The 15601-nt window shown below is 47.7% G+C and overlaps 2 protein-coding genes across 2 annotated transcripts; both read right to left on the reverse strand.

Moving 5' to 3' along the window:
* Positions 1-3029: 3029 nt before the first annotated feature.
* On the reverse strand, positions 3030-6805 carry LOC135221245 (trichohyalin-like). Its single transcript, XM_064259061.1, has 5 exons — positions 6414-6805; positions 5744-6195; positions 4967-5216; positions 3874-4669; positions 3030-3734 (listed from the first exon to the last, which is right to left on the reverse strand). The coding sequence occupies exons 1-5, from the start codon at positions 6803-6805 to the stop codon at positions 3030-3032; spliced, it is 2595 nt and encodes an 864-aa protein (XP_064115131.1).
* A 594-nt stretch (positions 6806-7399) lies between these two features.
* Positions 7400-14991, reverse strand: LOC135221246 (trichohyalin-like). The gene is made up of 11 exons (XM_064259062.1): positions 14804-14991; positions 13190-13292; positions 12627-13066; positions 12275-12504; positions 11784-11957; positions 11375-11490; positions 10403-10814; positions 10163-10280; positions 9580-9772; positions 9330-9451; positions 7400-7802 (listed from the first exon to the last, which is right to left on the reverse strand). Exons 1-11 carry the CDS (start codon positions 14989-14991, stop codon positions 7400-7402), a joined length of 2499 nt encoding a protein of 832 aa, XP_064115132.1.
* Positions 14992-15601: the final 610 nt, after the last annotated feature.

Raw genomic sequence — 15601 nt, forward strand, 5'->3', positions numbered from 1 at the left:
TGCCATCTCTTTCATTTTACTCAAGTCAGATCTCATCACCATGATTTGCTTTTCCAGGAGCCTTTTCCAAGGCGGTTGCTGTTTTGGTTTCTGTTGGGTTGGTTGTGCTGGTGGTGTTGGTGTTCATATTCCCATCAGTTCTGCTACTAATCTTGCTCCTGCATATGTCAAGTTATTTGTTTCTGTGATACTGGTGGTGTGTATTATTCCCATTATTTCACTGACCTCACTTGTTTTCTCCCTTAATTATTTGGTGTTGTAGGCTTTCATGGAGGGGATCTTTGTTATCTCTGCATCTGGCTCCATCCACTGTCTGATCTTTTCTACCCATTCCGTCCTCCCTGTTACTTTGTGGTGTTTCTTTGTGTGTCGTTGTTTGATACCTCATCATCCCTGTCGTTTTCTGTGGCATCGTCTCTCAGTTCGACTTCTTGTAATTCGTTGCCGTGTGTCATTTCCCTTTCCATTTCTTCTCTTTCTGTTGGGGTAATAAGTAAAAATAATATAATAACAAACCAAGCAAATGTAAAGTGAAATAGAACTGACAACATTCTCTGAAAGCATAGTTTGCTCGAAAACAGCGCACATCACTGATGGGTGATGACACCTATGACCGAAGCCTGCGGCCCCTTGTCAGTCAAGGCAAATACTGGATGAACCATGTTGCTCTCTCAGGAAAATACATTTCGTTCAGGTGACAAGGCCCATGTCGTTATTTCTCCTGAGGATCTGCGTCTTCTTCTAATGAGAATCTGCTCCTTGTTCTCCTGAGAATCTGCCCCTTCTTCTCTTGAGAATCTGCCTCTTCTTCTTCTGAGAATCTGGGCCTTCTTCTCATGAGAATCTGCACCTTCTTCTCCTGGGACTCTGCTCATTCTTCTGAGAATCTGCGCCTTCTTCTCCTGGGAATCTGCACCTTCTTCTCCTGGGAATCTGTCCCTTCTTCTCCTGAGAGTTTGCCCCTTCTTCTCCTGACAATCTGCCCCTTCTTCTCCTGACAATCTGCGCCTTCTTCTCCTGGGAATCTGCTCCTTCTTCTCCTGGGAATCTACCCTTTCTTCTCCTGAGAATCTGCCCCTTTTTCTCCTGAGAATCTCCCCCTTCTTCTCCTGACAATCTGGCCCTTCTTCTCCTGAGAATCTGCCCCTTCTTCTCCTGAGAATCTGCACCTTCTTCTCCTGAGAATCTGCCCCATCTTCTCCTGAGAATCTGCACCTTCTTCTCCTGAGAATCTGCGCCTTCTTCTCTTGAGAATCTGTGCCTTCTTCTCCTGGGAATCTGCCCCTTCTTTCTCCTTGAGAATCTGTACCTTCTTCTCTGAGAAATCTGCCCCTTCTTCTCCTGAAAATCTGCTCCTTCTTCTCCTGAGAATCTGGGCCTTCTTCTCCTGAGAATCTGGGCCTTCTTCTCCTGAGAATCTGCACCTTCTTCTCCTGAGAATCTGCCCCTTCTTCTCCTGAGAATCTGCCCCTTCTTCTCCTGAGAATCTGCTCCTTCTTCTCCTGAGAATCTGGGCCTTCTTCTCCTGAGAATCTGCACCTACTTCTCCTGGGGAATCTGCCCCTTCTTCTCCTTGAGAATCTGCGGCCTATTTCTCCTGAGAATCTACCCCTTCTTCTGAGAATCTGCGCCTTCTTCTTCTAGGAATCTGCCCCTTCTTCTCCTGAGAATCTGAGCCTTCTTCTCCTGAGAATCTGCGCCTTCTTCTCCAGAGAATCTGCACCTTCTTCTCCTGACAATCTGCGCCTTCTTCTCCTGAGAATTTGCGCCTTCTCCTTCTGGGAATCTGAGCCTTCTTCTGATGAGAATCTGCCTCTTCTTCTTGGAGAATGCCTGGCCCTTCTTCGCTGAGAATTTGCTCATCTCTTCTCTTGTGAATTCCCCGCTTTTTCTTCCGGGATCAGCGGCTCTTCTCCTGAGATCTGCGCCTTCTTTACTTCTGGGAACTGCCCCTTCTTCTTCTCAGATTGCCTTCTTCCTCAGAATCTACGCCTCCTCTGCCTGAGAATCTGCGTCTTCTTCTAATGAGAATCTCCTCCTTGTTCTCCTGAGAATCTGCCCCTTCTTCTCTTGAGAATCTGCCTCTTCTTCTTCTGAGAATTTGGGCCTTCTTCTCCTGAGAATCTGCGCCTTCTTCTCCAGGGAGTCTGCTCATTCTTCTCCTGAGAATCTCCTGAGAATCTGCCCCTTCTTCTCCTGAGAATCTGCCCCTTCTTCTCCTGAGAATCTGCCCCTTCTTCTCCTGAGAATCTACCCCTTCTTCTCCTGACAATCTGAGCCTTCTTCTCCTAGGAATCTGCCCCTTCTTCTCCTGAGAATCTGCCCCTTCTTCTCCTGAGAATCTGCCCCATCTTCTCCTGGGAATCTGCCCCTTCTCCTGAGAATCTGTGCCTTCTTCTCTTGAGAATCTGTGCCTTCTTCTCCTGGGAATCTGCCCTTCTCCTGAGAATCTGCGCCTTCTTCTCTTGAGAATCTGTGCCTTCTTCTCCTGAGAATCTGCCCCTTCTTCTCCTGAAAATCTGCTCCTTCTTCTCCTGAGAATCTGCGCCTTCTTCTCCTGAGAGTCTACCCCTTCTTCTCCTGAGAATCTACCCCTTCTTCTCCTGAGAATCTGCGCCTTCTTCTCCTGGGAATCTGCCCCTTCTTCTCCTGAGAATCTGGCCCTTCTTCTCCTGAAAATCTGGCCCTTCCTCTTCTGAGAATCTGCTCATTCTTCTCCTGTGAATCTACCCCTTCTTCTCCTGGGAATCTGCGCCTTCTTCTCCTGTGAATCTACCCCTTCTTCTCCTGGGAATCTGCGCCTTCTTCTCCTGGGAATCTGCCCCTTCTTCTCCTGAGAATCTGCCCCTTCTTCTGATGAGAATCTGCCCCTTCTTCTCCTGAGAATCTGGCCCTTCCTCTTCTGAGAATCTGCTCCTTCTTCTCCTGTGAATCTGCGCCTTCTTCTCCTGGGAATCTGTCCCTTCTTCTGATGAGAATCTGACCCTTCTTCTCCTGAGAATCTGGCCCTTCCTCTTCTGAGAATCTGCTCATTCTTCTCCTGTGAATCTGCGCCTTCTTCTCCTGGGAATCTGCCCCTTCTTTCTCGATGAGAATCTTGCCCCCTTCTCCCATGGGAAAATCTGCCCCTTCTTCTGATGAGAATCTGACCCTTCTTCTCCTGAGAATCTGGCCCTTCCTCTTCTGAGAATCTGCTCATTCTTCTCCTGTGAATCTGTGCCTTCTTCTCCTGCGAATCTGCCCCTTCTTCTGATGAGAATCTGCCCCTTCTTCTCCTGAGAATCTGGCCCTTCCTCTTCTGAGAATCTGCTCATTCTTCTCCTGTGAATCTGCGCCTTCTTCTCCTGGGAATCTGCCCCTTCTTCTATTGAGAATCTGCGCCTTATTCTCCTGAGAATTTGCCCCTTCTTCTCCTGAGTATCTGCCCCTTCTTCTCCCGAGAATCTGCCCCTTCTTCTCCTGAGTATCTGCGCCTTCTTCTCCTGGGAATCTGCCCCTTCTTCTCCTGAGAATCTGCCCCTTCTTCTCCTGAGAATCTGCACCTTTTTCTCCTGAGAATCTGCCCCTTCTTCTCCTAGGAATCTGCCCCTTCTTCTCCTAAGATTCTGCCCCATCTTCTCCTGGGAATCTGCCCCCTCTCCTGAGAATCTGCGCCTTCTTCTCTTGAGAATCTGTTCCTTCTTCTCCTGGGAATCTGCCCTTTCTTCTCCTGAGAATCTGCCCCTTCTTCTTCCCTTGAAAAAAATCTGCCCAACTCTCTTGAAATGCTTCCTTCTTCTTCTGAGAACTGCCTCCTTCTCCCTGTGAAATCTGCCCCTTCTTTTCTCCTGAAAAAAGAATCTGCCCCTTCCTTCTTCCTAGAAAATTCGCTGCCCTTGCTTCTCCCTGAAGAATTGCTCCCCATTCTTCTTCCTGGGAAAATCTGCCCTCCTTCTTCCTGTGAAAATCTGGCTCCTTCTTCTTCTTGGAAATACTGCTTGCCTTCGTTCTCCTGGGAATCTGCCCTTTCTTCTCCTGAGAATCTGCCCCTTCTTCTCCTGAGAATCTGCCCCTTCTTCTCCTGAGAATCTGCTCCTTCTTCTTCTGAGAATCTGCTCCTTCTTCTTCTGAAAATCTGCTCCTTCTTCTCCTGAGAATCTGCCCCTTCTTCTCCTGAAAATCTTGCTCAAATTCTTCTTCTGAAAAACCCCTTGCTTCCTTCCTCTCCAAAAGGAAAATCTGCTCCTTCTTCTCCTGAAAATTCTGCTCCTTCTTCTTCCTGAAACTTCTCCTCTTCTCACTGAAATCTGCTCCTTCTTCTCTAAAATCTGCTTCCTTCTTCCTGAAAATCTGCTCCTTCTTTTCCTGAAAAATCTGCGCCTTCTTCTCCTGAAAATCTGCTCCCTTTTCATTCTGGAAAATCTCTCCTTCTTCTCCTGAGAATCTGCGCCCTCTTCTCCTGGAATCTGCTCTTCTTCTATAAGAATCTGCTTCTTCTTCCGAGCTGTAAATCGAATCCCCTTCTTCTTTCTGAAAATCTGCTCCCTTCTTCTCCTGGGAAAATCTGCCCCTTCTTCCTTGAGAATCTGCTCCTTCTTTCACCGGGAAAATCTCTCCTTCTTCTTCCTGGGAATCTGCTCCTTCTATTAAATCTGCTTCTTCCTTCCTGGGAATCCTGCTTAATTTCTTTCTTTCCGTGAAAAGAATCTGCGCGTTCTTCTCCTGGGAATCTACCCCTTCTTCTCCTGAGAATCTACCCCTTCTTCTCCTGAGAATCTGCGCCTCTTCTCCGAGAATCTACCCCCCTTTCTTCTCCTGGGAATCTGTGCCTTCTCTCCTGAGAATCTCCCCTTCTTCTCCCTGGGAATCTGCGCCTTCTTCTCCTGAGAATCTACCCCTTCTTCTCCTGTGAATCTGCGCCTTCTTCTCCTGGGAATCTACGCCTTCTTCTCCTGAGAATCTGCGCCTTCTTCTCCTGAGAATCTACCCCTTCTTCTCCTGTGAATCTGCGCCTTCTTCTCCTGAGAATCTACCCCTTCTTCTCCTGTGAATCTGCGCCTTCTTCTCCTGAGAATCTACCCCTTCTTCTCCTGTGAATCTGCGCCTTCTCTCCTGGGAGAATCTGCCCCTTTTCTTCTCATTGTGAATCTGCGGCCTTCTTCTCCTGAATCTCCCACTTTTCTTCCCTGAATCTGCGCCTTTCTTCTCCTGTGTGAAATCTGCTGCGCCTTCTTCTCCTGTGAATCACCCCTTCTTCTTCTGTCCCGAATCTGCGCCTTCTTCTCCTGTGCCCCTCTAATCTTCTTCTTCCCTCCTTGTGAATCTGGGGCCTTTTCTTCCTTCTCCCCTACTTATTCTTCTCCTTTCCTTTTACTTCTTACTCCTCTCTTCTCTTTCCCCTTCCTTTCCACTGTTGAATCTGAAAAAAATCGCCTTCTTTCTGTGGAATCTACCCCTTCTCCTAAAAGAAAAAATCTACCCTGTGAATCTGCCCTTCTTCTCTGTGAAATCTGCCCTTCTCCTAATCTGTGAAAAAAATCTGCGCCTTCTCTCCTGTGAATCTGCGCCTCTTCCTCCTAATCTGAAATCTACCCCTTCTTAACCTCCTGTGAATCTGCTCTTCTCTAGAAATCCTGAAAATCTGCTCTTCTCTAAATCTGAAAAATCTGCTTCTTCTTCTCCGAAAATCTGCTCCTTTCTTCTCTGGAAATCTCTCTCCTCTAAAACCCTGAAAAATCTGGCTCTCTCTACTTGCCAATCTAACTCTCTTCTGAAAATCTCTTCCTTCTCCTAAGTTCTATTCTTTCCTGTGGAATCTGCTCCTTTCTTCTCCTGAAAATCTGCTCCTTCTTCTTCTGAAAATCTGCTCCTTCTTCTCCTGAAAATCTGCTCCTTCTTCTTCTGAAAATCTGCTCCTTCTTCTCCTGAAAATCTGCTCCTTCTTCTTCTGAAAATCTACTCCTTCTTCTGAAAATTAGCTCCTTCTTATACTGAAAATCTACTTCTTCTTCCTCTGAAAATCTGCTCCTTCTTCTCCTAAGAATCTGCGCCTTCTTCTCCTGAGAATCTGCGCCCTCTTCTCCTGGGAATCTGCGCCCTCTTCTCCTGGGAATCTGCGCCCTCTTCTCCTGGGAATCTCCCCTTCTTCTCCTGAGAATCTGCGCCTTCTTCAGCTGGGAATCTACCCCTTCTTCTCCTGGGAATCTGCCCCTTCTTCTATTGGGAATCTGCACGTTCTTCTCCTGGGAATCTGCACCTTCTTCTCCTGTGAATCTACCCCTTCTTCTCCTGAGAATCTACCCCTTCTTCTCCTGAGAATCTACCCCTTCTTCTCCTGGGAATCTGCGCCTTCTTCTCTGGAGAATTACCCTTCTTATCCTGAGAAATCTGCGCCTTCTTCTCTGAGAATCTACCCTCTTCTCCTGGGAATCTACCGCCTTCTTCTCTGAGAATCTACCCTTCTTCTCCTGTGAATCTGCGCCTCCTCTCCTGAGAATCTACCCCTTCTTCTCCTGTGAATCTGCGCCTTCTTCTCCTGAGAATCACCCCTCTTTCCTGTGAAATCTGCGCCTTCTTCTCCTGAGAATACCCCTCTTCTCCTGTGAATCTGCGCCTTCTTCTCCTGAGAATCTACCCCTTCTTCTCCTGTGAATCTGCGCCTTCTTCTCCTGAGAATCTGCGCCTTCTTCTCCTGTGAATCTGCGCCTTCTTCTCCTGTGAATCTACCCCTCTTCCTGTGAATCTGCGCCTTTTTCTCCTGTGAATCTACCCCCTTCTTTCCTGTGAATCTACCCCTTCTTCTATGTGAATCTCGCCTTCTTCTCATGTGAATCTACCCTTTCTTCTATTGTGTGAATTTCTTGGGCCTTCTTCTTCCTTGTGAATCTAACCCTTTCCCCTTCTTCCTGTTAATAATGTGCCTTCCCTTCTCCTGTAATCTGCGCCTTTCTTCTCCTGGGAATCTAACCCCTTCTTCTTCTGGGAATCTGGGAACCCCTCTCCCTTCCTGGGAATCTCGCCTTCTTCTCCTGGGAATCTGCTCCTTCTCCTGGGAATCTGCTCCTTCTTCTCCTGGGAATCTGCTCCTTCTCCTGAGAATCTGCGCCTTCTTCTCCTGGGAATCTGCGCCTTCTTCTCCTGGGAATTCTGGCTCTTCTCCTGAAATCTGCGCCTTCTTCTCCTGGGAATCTACGCCTTCTTCTCCTGTGAATCTGCCCCTTCTTCTCCTGAGAATCTGCGCCTTCTTCTCCTGGGAATCTGCCCCTTCTTCTCCTGAGAATCTGCGCCTTCTTCTCCTGGGAATCTGCGCCTTCTTCTCCTGAGAATCTGCGCCTTCTTCTCCTCGGAATCTGCGCCTTTCTTCTCCTGGGCATCTGCGCCTCTTCTCTCCTGGGAATCGCACCTACTTTCTCCCTGGAATCTACGCCTTCTTCTCCTGTGAATCTGCGCCCTTCTTCCTGGGAGAATCTGCGCCTTCTTCTCCTGGGAATCTACCCCCGTTCTTCTCCTGAGAACTAATGCGCCTTCTTTCTCCTGGGAATCTGCGCCTTCTTCTCCTGTGATCTTGCGCCTGCCCTCTCTCCTGGAATCTGGGCGCCTTCTTTCTCCTGGGAAATCTCTTGCCCTTCTTCTCCTGTGAATCTACCCCCTTCTTCTCCTGGGATCTAACGCCTTCTTCTCCTGAGAATCTGCGCCTTCTTCTCCTGAGAATCTGCGCCTTCTTCTCCTGAGAATCTGCCCCTTCTTCTCCTGAGAATCTACCCCTTCTTCTCCTGAGAATCTGCGCCTTCTTCTCCTGAGAATCTGTCGCCCTCCCCTTGCTCCTGAGAATCTACCCCTTCGTCTCCTGTGAAAATCTGCCCGGCTTTTCTCCTCCTGTGAATCTGCCCCTTCCTTCTTCTCCATGATGGAAATCCCCCTTCTCCCTCCTTGTGGACTCATGCGCCTTAACCCTTCTTTCCTGTGAATCTGCGCCTTTCTTCTCCTTGTGAATCTACCCCTTTCTTCTCCTGAGAATCTACCCCTTCTTCTCCTGGTGCAATCGTGCGCCTTCCTTCTCCTGTGTGAATCTGCGCCTTCCATTTCTCCTGTGAAATCTAACCCTTTCTCTCCTGTGAATCTGCGCCTTTTCTTCCGTGCTGGAATTTACTACCCCTTCTTCTACCTAGAGAAAATCCAAAAAAATCCCCATTCTTCTCCTGTGAATCTGCGCCTTCTTCTCCTGTGGAATCTATACCTTCTTCTCCTGAGCAAATCTACCCCTTCTTCTCCTGGTGAATCTGCGCCTTCTTCTACCTGGTGGGAATCTACCCCTTCTTCTCCTGAGAATCTACCCCTTCCCTTCTCCTGTGAATCTGCGCTTCTTCTCCTGTGAATCCTCGCTTAATCCCTTCCGGTAAAGGTTACCCTTATTCTCCTGTGAATCTGAGGCGAACTTCTTCTTCCTGTTAATCTACCCCTTTCCTTCTTTCCATTGTGAATCTACCCTTATTCTCCTGTGAAAATGCGCCTGCATTCTACCTGTGAATCTATCCCTTCTTCTCCTGAGAATTCTACCCCTTCTTATTTCCTTGTGAATTGCGCCTTCTTCTCCTCGTGAATCTACCCCTTCCTTCTTCCTTGTGAATCTGCCCCTTCCTTTTCTATGTGAATCTGCGCCTTCTTCTACCTGTGAATCTACCCACCTTCTTGCTCCATGAGAATCTACCCCTTCTTCCCTCTGTGGAATCTGCGCCTTCTTCTCCTGTGAAATCTGCCCTTCTTCTTCCTCGAGAATCCAACCTCATCTCCTGTTGAATTCTGCGCCTTTCTTTTCTCCGTGAAATCTGCGCCTTCTTTTCCTGTGTAAATTACCTACCCCCTTCTTCTCCTGGGAATCTGCGACCTTCTTATCTTCCTGTGAATCTAACCCTTCTTCTCCTGAGAATCTAACCCTTCTTTCTTTCCTATGAAATCTGCCGCCTTCTTCTCCTGTGAATTATATCCCTTCTTGCTCCTGTGAATCCTTACCCCATTCTTCCTCCTTGGTGAATATGCAGCCTCTTCTTCTCCTTGTGAATCTACCCCTCCTTTCCTCCTGAGAATCTACCCCGTTCTTCTCCTGTGAATCCTGCGCCCTTCTTCTCCTGTGAATTCTACCCATTCTTCTCCTGTGGAATCTGCCCCTTCCTTCCTTTCCTGGTGAATCTTGTTTTTTTTTTGCCCCTTCGTTCTCCTGTGAAATCTACCCCTTCTCTCCGAGAATCTACCCCTTCTTTCCTGTGAATTGCGACCTTCCTTCTTCTCCCTGTGAATCTGCGCCTTTCTTCTGCTAGTGAATTCTGCGCCTTCTTCTCCCTGTGAAATCTAACCCCCTTTTCTTATCCTGAGAATTCTTGCCCGCCTTCATTTCTCCATGCTGAAATCTGCCCGCCTTCTTCTCCTGTTGAATCTGGCCTTCCTTATCCTCCTGGAATCTGCCTCTTTCTTCCTCCTGTGGAAATTACCCCTTCTTTTCCTGAAGAATTCTACCCCACTTTTCCCTTCTCCGGTGAATCTTGCGCCTTCGTTCTTTTTCCTGTGAATACCATATCCCCGTTCTTCTCCTTGGAATAATCTTACCCGTTTCTTCTCCTGTGAATATCTGCGCCTTCTTCTCCTAGTGAAGTCTACCCCTTCTTCTTCCTCTGTGAATCTTACCCCTTCGTATCCTTGTGAAATGTGCCGTTCTTCTCTGTGAATCATACCCCCTTCTTCTCCATGAGAAATCTTAACCCCTTCTTCTCCTTTGAAGCATTCTGCGCCCTTCTTTCTCCTTGGAATGAATCCTACCCCCTTTATCTCATTGGTGAAATGCTGCGCCTTCTTCTCCTAGTGAATCTACCCCTTCGTCTCCTGAAGAATTCTAACCCCTTCTTGTCCTGAGAATCCTTACCCCTTCCTTCCTCTGTGAATCTGCGCCTTCTTCTGCTGTGAATACCCCTTGCGCCTTTTCTCTTAAAATATTACCCCTTGTTCTAATGAAGAATCTGCGCCTTTCTTCTCCTCGTAAAACGCTACCCCTTCTTTCCTGTGAATCTGCGCCTTTTCTCCTGTGAATCTAACCCCTTCTTCCTCCTGAGAACTACCCCACCTTCTTCGCCTAGTGAATCCCCTGCGCCTTCTCTCCTAGTGAATCTATCCCCTTCTTCTCCTGAGAATCTACCCCTTCTTCTCCTGTGAATATGCGCCTTCTTCTCCTGGGAATCTACCCTTCTTCTCCTGAGAATCTACCCCTTCTCCTGGAATCTGCCGCCTTCTTCTTCCTGTCCGCCTGTCGGCCCCTGGTGAGAATGAATAAAAAGAAAGAAAAGAAAAATAAATAAAATCTATCCCCTTAAAATTATCTTTCCTACCCCCCCTTCCCCCTTTTATTCTACTCCCATCCTTGGAAAGAAGAATCTACCCTTCTTCTCCTGTGAATCTGCGCCATTCTTCTCCTGTGAATAACCCATTCTTCTCCTGAGAAATCCCTTACCACTTCTTTCCTGTGAAATCTGGCCGCCCTTCTTCTCCTGGAATCTGCGCCTTCTTCCTCCTGTGAATCCTTGCGCCTTCTTCTCCTGTGAATCGACCCCTTGCCTTCTCCTGAGGCAATCTACCCCTTCTTCCTCCTGTGAATCTGGCGCCTTCTTCTCCCTGTGAATCTGCACCCCTTTCTCCTGTGAATCCTGCGCTTTCTTCTCCTGTGAATCCCTTACCCTTCTTTTCCTGAGGAATCTAACCACTTCTCTACTGTTAATCCCCCTTGCGCCTTCTTCCTGCCTGGAATCTAACCCCCTTCTTTCTCCTAGAGAACTCTTGCCCTTTCCTTCTTCCTATGGAAATACTGCCCTTCTTCTCTGTGAATCCACCCCTTCTTCTCCTGTATTCTGCCACCTCTTCCTTCATGGGAATCACCCCTTCTTATCCTGAGATATCTTGCGCCTTCCTTCTTCCTGAGGAATCACCCTAACCCTCCCCTTCTTCCTGAATCCTGCGACCCCTCTTCTTCCTGAGAACCCCTTCCCCTTCAAATCCCCTTGGGAATCCCCTTGGCGCCTTCCTTGTTCTTCCTAAGGAATCACCCCTTCTTCTCCTGTGAAGAATCTACCACCTTCTCTCCTGTGAATCCTGCGCCTTCTTATCCTGTGAATCTGTGCCTTCTTCTCCCTGTGAATCTACCCCATTTCTTCTCCTGGGAAGAATCTACCCCTCCTTCTCCTCTGTGAATCTGCGCCTTCGTTCTCCGGTGAATCTGCCCGCCCTTTTTGCTCCTCCTGGTGAATTTACCCCCACTTCTTCTTCCTGAGAATCTACCCCTTCTTCCTCCCTGTGAATCCTGCGCCTATTCTTCTCCTGTGAATCGTACCCTTCTTCTCCTGAAAATACATCATACCTTCGTTCTCCTGTGAATCTGCGCCTTCTTCTCCCTGTGAATCTGCGCTTTCTTCTCCTGTGAATCTACCCCTTCTTCTTCCTCCTGAGAATCTACCCCTTCTTTCTCTGGTGAATCTGCGCCGTTTTCTTATCCCTGTGAATCTTCCCTTCCCCTTCTTCCTGTGAAATCTACCCCTTTCTTCTCCTGTGACTCTGCGGCCGCTTCTTCTCCTGTTGAAATTCACCCCCCTTCTTCTCCTGAGAACATATACCCCTTCTTCTCCTTTGTGAACATCTGCGCCTTCTTCTCCTATGAATCTACCCCTTCTTCTCCTGAAAGAAATCTACCCCTCCTTCTTCCTCCTGTGAATCTGCCGCCTTCTTCTCACGGTGAAATCTACCCCCTTCTTCTCCTGAAAGAATCTAACCCCTTCTTTCTTCATGACTTGAATCTGCGCCTTCTTCTCCTTGATGAATTGCTGCCTTCCATTCTTCTCCTGTAAAATTGTACCCCTTCTTCTCCTGTGAATCTGGCGCCTTCGTTCTTCCCTGGTAAGAATCTACCCATTCTTCTCCTGAGAAATCTATCCCCTTCCTTCTACCTGTGTGAAATTGCGCCTTATCTTCTCCCTGTGAAATCTATCCCATTCTTTCTCCTGAAAGAATCTACCCCTTCTTCCCTCCTGTGAATCTGCGACCCCTTTTCCTTGCGCCTTCCCCCCTTCCTCCCTGTGAACTCTTACCCCTTCTTCTCCATGAGAATCTTACCCCTTCTTCTCCTGGTGAATCTGCGCCTTCCTTTCTCCTATGAATCTTACCCCTTCTTCTCCTGAGAAATCTACCCCTTCTTTCCTTCCTGTGAATATGGCCCTTCCTTCTCCTGTTGAATCTGACCCCTTCTTCTCCTGGAGAATCTAACCCCTTCTTCTCCAATGTGAATCTTGCGCCTTCTTCTCCTGTGAATCTGCGCCTTCTTCGTCCTGTAAATCTACCCCCACCTTCTTCTCCTGTGAATCTGCGCCTTCTTCTCCCTGTGAATCTCTACCCCTTCTTCCTCCTAGAGAATCTACCCTTCTTCTCCTGTGAATCTGCGCCTTCTTCTCCTGTGAATCTATCCCTTCTTCTCCTGAAGAATCTACCCCATTCTTGCTCCCATGTGAAAGATATGCGCCCTTCTTCTCCTGTGAATCTTACCCCTTTCCTTCTCCCTGTATCATCAACCCCTTCTCCTGTGAATACTGCGCCTTCTTCTTCCTGTGGAATCTACCCACCTTCTTCTCCTGCAATAATTCTCAACCCCTTCTTCTCCTGTGAATCCTGCGCCATTCTTCTCCTGTGAATCTACCCCGTTCTTCTCCTGAGAATCTAAACCCTTCTTCCTCCGGTGAATGAATCTGGCGCCTTCTTCCCTCTGTGAATCTGCGCCTTCTTCTCCTGTTGAATCTGCGGACCTTCTTCTCCTTCGTGAATCTACCCCTTCTTCTCCTGAGAATCGTACCCCTTGTCTTCTCCCTGATGAATCTGCCCGCATTTTCTTCCTCCTGTGAATCTGCTCCTTCGTTCTCCATGTTGAATCTGGCTCTTCTTCTCCTCCCCCCCCTGTGAATCTACCCCTATTCTTTTGTTCCTGGAAAGGAATGCTACCACTTCTTCTCCTGTGAATCTGCGCCGTTCTCTTCCTGTGGAATCTAACCCCTTCTTTCTGTGAAATCTATACCCGTTTCGTTAGGGACTCGAGTGGGAGAGGAGAGCGAGGAGAGGGGAGGGGGGGGCTAATGGAATCTGCGACCTTCTTCTCCTGTGAATCTACCCTTCTTCTCCTTGTGAATCCTACCCCTTCTTCTCCTGTGAACATCTGCGCCTTCTTCTCCTGTGAATCTACCCCTTCTTCTCCATGAAAATCTAACCCCTTCTTCTCCTGGAAGAATCTGCGCCTTCTTCTCCGTGGCAATCTAACCCCTTTATCTCCTGTGAATCTGCGCCTTCTTCTCCTGTGAATCTACCCCTTCTTCTCCTGAGAATCTACCCCTTCTTCTCCTGAGAATCTACCCCTTCTTCTCCTGTGAATCTGCGCCTTCTTCTCCTGTGAACTCTGCCGCCTTCCTTCTCCATGTAAATAATCCCTTACCCCTTCTTACTTACTGGGCATGCAATGCTGCCTGCCCTTTTCTCCATGTAAACATCTACCCCTTCTTCTACCTGTGAATCTGCGCCTTCTTCTCCATGTGAATCTACCCCTTCTTCTCCTGGAAAATCTACCCCTTCTTCTCCTGGTGAATCTGCGCCTTTTTCTTCCTCTGTGAATCTATCCTTCCTTCTCCTGGATAACTGAAGAATCTACCCCTTCCTTCTTCTCCTGTGAAATATGCGCCTTCTTCTCCGTGAATCTACCCATTTCTTCTCCTGATAATTCTACCCCTTCTCTAGTGAAATCTAGCGCCTTCTTCTCCTGTGAATCTACCCCTTCTTCTCCTGAGAATCTACCCCTTCTTCTCCTGTGAATCTGCGCCTTCTTCTCCTGTGAATCTACCCCTTCTTCTCCTGAGAATCTACCCCTTCTTCTCCTGTGAATCTGCGCCTTCTTCTCCTGTGAATTCTGGCTCCTTCTTTCCTCCTGTGCAAATCTGGCCTTCCGTTCTTCCGCCTGTTGAATCTACCCCTTCTTCTCCTGAGAATCTACCCCTTTTCTTCCTCCTGTGAATCTGTGCCTTTCTTTCTCCTGTGAATCTGCGCCTTCTTCTCCTGTGAATCTGCCTCTTTTTTCTTCCTCTGGTGAATCTACCCCTTCTTTTTCCTGAGAAATCTTATACCACTTCTTCTCCTGTGAATCTGCGCCTTCTTCTCCTGGTGAATCTACCCACCTTCTTCTCCTGATAATCTACCCTTTCTTCTTCCTATGAATCTGGCGCCTTGCTTCTTCCCCCCCCCCCTGTGTAATATCTACCCCTTCTTCTCCTCCTGTGAATCTACCCCTTTCTTCTACCTGTTGAATCTGCTGCCCTTCTTCTCCTGGTGAATCTACCCCCTTTCTTCTCCTGAGAATCTAACCCCTTCTTATTCGTCCTGAGGAATCTGGCGCCTTCTTCTCCTGTGGAATTTCTACCCCTTTATCCTCCTGTGAATCTGCGCCCTTCTTCTCCTGTGAATCTACCCCTTCGTTTCCTAATGAGAATCTACCCCTTCTTCCCTACTGAGGAATCTAACCCCTTCTTCTCCATGTGAATTCTGCGCCATTCTTTCTGGACTTGTTGGAATCTCGCCCTTCTTCTCCTGTAAACTCTACCCTTCTTCTCCTTGATAATCTACCCTTCCTTCTCCTGTTGAAATCTTGAGACCTTCTTCTCCTGTGAATCTACCCCTTCTTCTCCTGAGAATCTACCCCTTCTTCTCCTGTGAATCTGCGCCTTCTTCTCCTGTGAATCTACCCCTTCTTCTCCTGAGAATCTACCCCTTCTTCTCCTGTGAATCTGCGCCTTCTTCTCCTGAGAATCTACCCCTTCTTCTCCTGTGAATCTGCGCCTTCTTCTCCTGTGAATCTACCCCTTCTTCTCCTGGGAATCTGCGCCTTCTTCTCCTGAGAATCTGCTCCTTCTTCTCCTGTGAATCTACCCCTTCTTCTCCTGAGAATCTGCTCATTCTTATCCTGAAAATCTGCTCATTCTTCTCTTGAAAATCTGCTCAATCTTCTCCTGAAAATCTGCTCATTCTTCTCTTGAGAATCTGCTCATTCTTCTCCTGAAAATATGCTCATTCTTCTCCTGAAAATCTGCTTATTCTTCTCCTGAAAATCTGCTCATTCTTCTCCTGAAAATATGCTAATTTTTCTCCTGAAAATATGCTCATTCTTCTCCTGAAAATCAGCTTATTCTTCTCCTGAAAATCTGCTTATTCTTCTCCTGAAAATCTGTTCTCATTGTCTTCTCCTTGAAAATATGCTCATTCTTCCTCCTGAAATTATTGCTCCATATCTTCTCCTGAAATCTTGGCTCAATTCTTCCCTGAAATCTGCTCATTCTTCTCCTGAAAATCTTGCTCCTTCTTCTACTGAAAATATGCTTCATTCTTCTCCTGAATCTGTCTACCCTTCTTCTCCAAAAATTCTCTTCCTTCTCCTGAGAATCTGCGGCTTCTTGTGCCTGAAGGGCGTATCAGCCTTCCCCTCGGGATAGCACTGTAATATTCCCAAAGAACTGTGCAATTCGTCTGTAAGGAGACATAACTTGCGCCAAAATATCTTTCTGCCTAA

This window comes from Macrobrachium nipponense, chromosome 2, assembly GCF_015104395.2.
Source record: "Macrobrachium nipponense isolate FS-2020 chromosome 2, ASM1510439v2, whole genome shotgun sequence".
Classification (NCBI taxonomy): Eukaryota; Metazoa; Arthropoda; class Malacostraca; order Decapoda; family Palaemonidae; genus Macrobrachium; species Macrobrachium nipponense.